The 7,340-nt window shown below is 34.5% G+C and overlaps 1 protein-coding gene across 2 annotated transcripts; it reads left to right on the top strand.

Moving 5' to 3' along the window:
* Positions 1–2,122: 2,122 nt before the first annotated feature.
* On the top strand, positions 2,123–5,353 carry thg1l (tRNA-histidine guanylyltransferase 1-like). 2 transcript variants are annotated; one of them, XM_051127127.1, is made up of 6 exons: positions 2,123–2,597; positions 2,728–2,904; positions 3,009–3,178; positions 4,173–4,261; positions 4,646–4,753; positions 4,833–5,132. In XM_051127127.1, the coding sequence occupies exons 1-6, from the start codon at positions 2,410–2,412 to the stop codon at positions 4,992–4,994; spliced, it is 894 nt and encodes a 297-aa protein (XP_050983084.1). In that variant the 5' UTR covers positions 2,123–2,409; the 3' UTR covers positions 4,995–5,132. The 2 variants fall into 2 exon arrangements, with proteins under 2 accessions (XP_050983084.1, XP_050983085.1); XM_051127128.1 differs by lacking the exon at positions 2,123–2,597 and having other exon boundaries at positions 2,838–2,904; positions 3,104–3,178; positions 4,833–5,353.
* The last annotated feature ends 1,987 nt before the right edge of the window (positions 5,354–7,340 follow it).

Consider the following 7,340-nt stretch of genomic DNA (forward strand, 5'->3'; position numbering starts at 1 on the left):
TTGGCCAAACAAATTTAAGTCTGACTAGTTTCACTTTGTCTTTGTAACCATATTTTTGGCCTAGCTATTGATTTCCATTTGTATAACTACAGTTTACTACAAATACCATGGTTAAACTATAGTTAGTGTAGCAAAACCATGGTTAATTTGTGGTTACAATGGTTTAACTATAGTAACCATGTTTTTTTTGTTGTTGTTTTTTTTGTTTTATTTATAATAAAATTAACCATGGTTAATTTTTGTAAGTGTGCGTTAACAACATACAGTACAGCTGAGGTAAAAAATTAACATACACTGTGCCAAAATAAGAGGCATCATACAAAATGCATGTTATTGTTTATTTAGTACTGACCTGAATAAGATATTTCACATAAAAGGCATTTACATATAGTCCCCAAGAGAAAATAATAGCTGGATCTAAAAAATGACCCCGTTCAAAAGTTTACATACACTTGATTCTTAATACTGTGTTGTTACCCGAATGATCCTCAGCTTTTTTTTTTTTTTTCTAAGTGATAGTTGTTTATGAGTCCCTTGTTTGTACTGAACAATTAAAATGCTTGCTGTCCTTCAGAAAAAAAAATCCTTCAGGTCCCACAAATTCTTTAGTTTTCCAGCATCTTTTGCATACTTTAACCCTTTCTAACAATGACTGTAAGATTTTGAGATCCATCTTTTCACACTGAAGACAACTGAGGGACTCATATGCAATTATTACAGAAGGTTCAAATGCTCACTGATACTCTAGAAGGAAAAACAATGCTTTAAGACCCAGGGGTGTAAACTTTTGAATAGAATGAAGATGTGTACATTTTTATTATTTTGCCTAAATATCATATTTTTTCATTTAGTATTGCTTTTTTTAAAAGCTACAGAAGATATTTACATGTTTCTCAGAAGACAAAATAAGTTAAATTAATGCTGATCTTCAAATTCAAAAATTTGAATTGTGAGTGTTTGAACCTTAATAGTTGCATATGAGTCCCTACGTTGTCCTCAGTGTGAAATGTGGATTTCAAAATCATACAGTCATTGAGAGATCAAAGACAAAAAAATGCTGAAAAATAATTTGTGCAGCCCAAGACTGGTTGCCCACTGAAGCTAAGTAGGGCTGAGTTTGGTCAGTACCTGGGTGGGAGACTTCCTTGGAAAACTAGGTTGCTGTTGGAAGAGGTGTTAGTGAGGCCAGCAGGGGGTGCTCACCCTGTGGTCTATGTGGGTCCTAATGCCACAGTATAGTGAAGGGGACACTATGCTGTAAAAAGCACCGTCGTTCGAATGAGACGTTAAACCGACGACCTGACTCTCCATGGCACTTCTCGTAAAGAGTAGGGGTGTATCCCCAGTGTCCTGGCCAAATTTCCTCCTCTGACCTTTGTCAATCATGGCCTCCTAATAATCTCCATTCACTGAATTGGCTCTATCTCTCTCCTCTCCACCTATAGCTGGTGTGTGGTGAGCACACTGTTGCCATTGTCCTGTGGCTGCCATCACATCACCTAAGTGGATGCTGCACACTGGTGGTGGTTGAGAAGAGGTCCCCCCATATGATTGTAAAGCACTTTGGGTGTATGGCAATACACAATGAAAGCGCTATATAAATGCGCTCATTCATTCATTCATAACTGTTCAGGACAAACAAGAGACTCATGAACAACTATCACTAAAAAAAATAAAAAATGCTGTGGATCATTCAGATAAAAACACACTATTAAGAATCAAGTGTACATAAACTTTTGAACAGGTCATTTTTATAAATTCAACTTACTTTTTTTCTCTTGTGGACTATATGTAAACATCCTTTATGTGAAATATGTGAAATATGTTATATTTAGGTCAGTACTACAATTAAAAATTAGCTTGCATTTTGTATGATCCGTCTTATTAACATTTTGCAGATTTTGCAAGGTGTATGTAAACTTTTGACCTCAACTGTATTTATCATTGGGACTAAAAAACAACAACAGTGGACACAACTAGGCATACTATTCTGCACGATCTTTTCTCATTTCCCATAAAAATTGTCAACGAAACACCTGGTTTTATTAAAAAAACTGCTGATGTTTTGTCGACTGTGCTGCGGAACACAATTTCCAGAACTGTATCCGAGGGACTGTATTGGGTGACGTACCAATACAATGACCGCTTACGCACATGTGAGTTTTGACACCACATACTTCCGGTTAAGAAATAATATTTTGTGAACAGTATAATGGTAAATGTTTAAAAATAAAACGCGTTTTAAGATAATCACTCGTTGAGGTTCTTCCTGGGACGTGAATATTAACATTTAATTCATGACGCTGCGCTTTCTGGATGAGAGCTAACCAGTTACGCCTCACAAATATTCTGAACCAACAGCATGATTTAGGTTAAACATAATAAATAACTCTTTGTCCTGATATCCTTATGCTGAGACTGTTATTGGTTAACTTTCGAGGGCTTACAGAGCACAAGACACTCTTAAGTCTTAAATTCAGCACTTCGTCTGTCATGGCCAAAAGCAAATTTGAATACGTGAGGAACTTTGAGCTCGACGACACATGTTTGAGAAACTGTTACATTGTGGTTCGGCTAGATGGACGCAATTTCCACAAGTAAGTGTTTTTGTACAGTGTAACATGCTGTTGCAGCACTAACACTGTGTCTTATGTGTGTACAATTTCATGGTGGGTAGAAAATGAGTGATGAGTGAAGTGACTTTCAACATGGTATTTACAATTGCAGGTTTTCTGAGCAGCATAACTTCATGAAACCAAATGATAACCGAGCTCTGGGTTTGATGAGCCGCAGTGCCCGTTCGGTCATGGAGGAGCTGGAGGACATCACTATAGCCTATGGACAGAGTGATGAGTTCAGCTTTGTGTTCAAAAGATCAACCACTTGGTTTAAAAGAAGAGCCAGGTACAATGACAGAACATTTCAAAACACTGCAGTTGGAGGATGGTTTTCCAGGGTTATGCTGTCTAGGAAAATTACCCAAAAAGTGTTTTCCTTTCTCTCTACAGTAAACTGATGACCCATGTGACTTCGCAGTTTTCCTCTAGCTTTGTTTACTACTGGAAGGAGTATTTTGGGGAGCAGCCGTTGCTGTACCCTCCCAGCTTTGATGGAAGGGTGGTTCTATATCCGAGCAACCATAACCTAAGAGACTACCTAAGCTGGAGACAGGCAGATTGTAAGTGAATGTTGTAGCATATTTAGTGCTAAAATGTAGAATGTATTAGAATGAAATAGAGCAATTTTTTTCTGAAAAATGTATTGTGATTGTACTTTTTTCACGACAACCCTGTGGTTGTTAATATGGTGATATTAACATGTTTGCTTGTGATGGAGCATTAATGCATGTGATAAATGTTCATTACATAAATAAATTGTATTTTGATTATGCATTAAAATATACTACCAGACAAAAGTTTTTGAACAGGAAGATTTTCTTTTTTTTTTTTAAAACATCTTACCAAGCCTGCATTTATTTGATCCAAAGTACAGAAAAAGCAGTAACATTGTGAAATATTTGTACTATTTAAAATAACTCTTCTCTATTTGAATATATTTAAAAATGTAATTTATTCCTGTGATCAAAGCTATATTTTCAGCATCATTAGTTCAGTGTCACTTCAGAAATCATTAGTCTTCAGTGTCACTTCAGAAATCATTCTAATATGCTGATTTGCTGTTCAAGAAACATTTTTATTATTATCAATATTCAAAACAGTTGAGTCATTTTTTTCAGGATTCTTTGAATGAATAGTAAGATCAGCAATTACCTGAAGTAAAAAGCTTTTGTAACATTATGCATTATAGCATTCAAAAGCTTGGAGTATAGAAATCTATAAATGTTATAGAAATCTATTCATCAAAGAAACCTGAAAAAATTCTACTCGGCTGTTTTCAACAAAAATGTTTTTTTGAGCAGCAAATCAGAATATTAGAATGATTTCTAAAGGATCATGTAACTGGAGTAATGATGCTTTAAAAAACATTAAAAATCATACTGTTCAAAAACTTTCGACTGGTAGTGCATAAATATGAAATCCATTATTTTTTCATTCTAGGTGTCCTAGAAATTAACATTTAGCTATGCAGACTTAATTAAAATTTGACAGTGGATTGAGAATTGTTTCAGAATCTCAAAATTGTTCATTTTCACATTTGTTATTTCTGTTCAGGTCATATTAACAATTTATACAACACTACGTTTTGGACGCTGGTGCAGAAAGGTGGACTGACCACAACGCAAGCTGAGGAGAGACTCAGTGTATGATTTAACTGAGTATTTTTATGTTTTTTCTGAGTTGTTTTCTTATATAGAATATTATATTATATAGATTTGGAAAATGCTTGTCACTAATGGCACAAAGCCACAAAGAAGATTGCTATCCAAAATAATATAAACATGGCAGTATTTAAAAGTGGACTAGGTTTTGTCTCTCTTCTATGAATATTATCCAATTAACAGATTTAGCCAGCAACATAATCAGTATTTAATTAACAATATAATGCATAATTGTTGTGCCTTGTTTTTCCATATTAGTTTAATTAAACACATCTCATTTCAGTTATTTTGTCTGTTCACATTATATAAATGTAGTGTCATTTACATGAAGAAACTATAAAGTTGCATCATTTTTCCCATATACAGGGAACACAAGCGGCGGATAAGAATGAGATCTTGTTTTCCGAGTTCAATATTAATTACAATAATGAATCTCCAATGCACAAAAAAGGCACAACTTTAATATGGGAAAAGGTAAGCTGCAGCTGCAAAACATATTTTTTTAAATGATCTATTATCTTTCATTTTTAATTTCTCAAATTCCTTCATTCAGGTGAATGAAACCACAACTAAACAGATCAAGCGGCCAGATAAAGGAGAGACAGAAGTCACTGTAACACGGACCAGAAAGAAGGTCACAAGTCATTCCTGTGATATCATTGGAGATCAGTTCTGGGAAGAACATCCAGACATTCTGGAAAGCGACCAGTGTTGATCACATGGTTAAAAGACTACCAGACCAAATGCTAGTTCATTTTTCCCTTTGGTATTTAATAATAAAAAAAACTTTGTGTTTTATATATAATTGTCTTTTTTTGGAGGAAAAGAAGGTAAATGAAGGGGGATGTTGCCATGTTATTCTTCCCCCCTAAGATTCCTAGTGGAAAAAAGGAATGACACAGGGATCTTATTCTCTCCTGCAGGGATGAGCATCTGTTTTACCTCACCCCTCACTGTTTCCTCTCAGTGTAGTGATGACTTTAAAAGTCAGTATTTCTCCAGACAAATTTTAGTGTCATTACATTTTCTGTATAGGGCACATTTAATGAAATGAGAATTAAATAATTAAATATTCTGGGTTAAACTCAATCCACAGCATTTGTGGCATAATGTTGATTACAACAATTATTTTAACTGTGCCCCCAAAGTTTTAGTGAGGCACTTAGAATGGAAGTGAATAAGAACAATTTTTGGTTGGTTTAAAAGCAAAAATGTGAATTTTACAATTGCATAAAAGCACAATTAAAATTACCTTTAAAACTTTTGCATTGTTTGAACAGCTGTTTAAGTTGAGCTCAATCCACAGCATTTGTTCAATAATGTTGATTACCACAAAAATATTTTTAATAGCAGAATATAACTATACTTTTAAGTAAGAAATCTAATGTTGCAAATTGGCCCCCAATTCACTTTCATTGCAAGTGTCTTGCTGTAACCCAGATTTTTGCTTAAAAAAATTGTGACATCAAAGCTTAGACAGATATGAACATCCTAGAGGATGTAGTGTGTGCTCATGTGGGTCTTCCTGTACTTTGATGTTGGATGCAATTAGATGAAGTCACAGAAGTCTTGCTCACACAGCATGTAGTCTGATCATGAAGTCTGTCTATCTCCTTATCTATGCTACTGATTTTAATGAATCACTGCAAGGACACACATCTTCCCTCTACACTACTCTCTGTGGTGGCTGTTTTGAAGCCAAGGTGTATATTATTACACACAATGTTGTGTGTAGTGTGTAATATGGTATCCCTGACCTCGTTTCGTGCTTAAATTATAACAGTGAATGTACGCTGTCACTGTAACAACTGTAAATGCCTTTCAAGACCAAGCATGAACATGATATTTTTACCACTAATATTTAGCAAAGGTCAGTATCATAGCTCAGCATGCAGGCTGCTACTAGAAATCTTTTTGTTTCTTTTAGTTTTAATGAATTGTGCTACACTCTGTGCTAGTTATTTTAGTGCCAAAGTGTTTTATTTCAGGTTATATCAGGTATCCCTGACCTCATTTTGTGCTTAAATTATTACAGTGAGTGCTGTACAGCGGCATGTTGTGACTGTAACAACTGTACATGCCATTGAAGACTTAGGACATTTACTAATTCAGGTGATTTTACATTTAATTAATCATCATAATTCATCATTAATAATGCATTTGTATTGTAGGAATCTATTACTTTAGTAAAAACATGGTAATGTAAATTTGATAGACAGATAGATAGACATACCTCTAAAGAGACAGAGAGACAAACATAGATAGATAGACGTACCACTAGAGATATATAGATAAATGATAGATAGATAGACATACCACTAAAGAGACAGATAGAAAAATAGATATACCACTATAGAGACAAACATATAGATAGATAGAAAGAAAGAAAAAAAGATATACCACTATAGAGACAAACAGATAAACATACAGATAGATAGATAGATAGGCATACCATTATAGAGACAGATAGATAGGCATACCATTATAGAGACAGACAGATCAATAGATAGATAGATAGATAGATAGTTAGGCATACCATTATAGAGACAGATAGATAGATAGATAGATAGATAGATAGATAGGCATACCACTATAGAGATAGATAGATAGATAGATAGATAGGCATACCACTATAGAGACAGATAGATAGATAGATAGATAGATAGATAGATAGATAGATAGGCATACCACTATAGAGACAGACAGATAGATAGATAGATAGATCGATAGATAGATAGGTGATACTGGGTGATAGATATGATACTGCATACCACTATAGAGACACACAGACAGACAGATAGATAGATAGATAGAAAGATAGATAGATAGATAGGCATACCACTATAGAGACAGACAGACAGATAGATAGGTATACCACTATAGAGACAGACAGACAGATAGATAGATATACCACGATAGAGATAGATAGATAGATAGATAGATAGATAGATAGATAGATAGGCATACCACTATAGAGACAGACAGACAGACAGATAGATAGATAGATAGATAGATAGATAGATAGATAGATAGATAGATAGATAGGCATACCACTATAGAG

Source organism: Labeo rohita, chromosome 14 (genome assembly GCF_022985175.1).
Source record: "Labeo rohita strain BAU-BD-2019 chromosome 14, IGBB_LRoh.1.0, whole genome shotgun sequence".
In the NCBI taxonomy this organism is placed as follows: domain Eukaryota; kingdom Metazoa; phylum Chordata; class Actinopteri; order Cypriniformes; family Cyprinidae; genus Labeo; species Labeo rohita.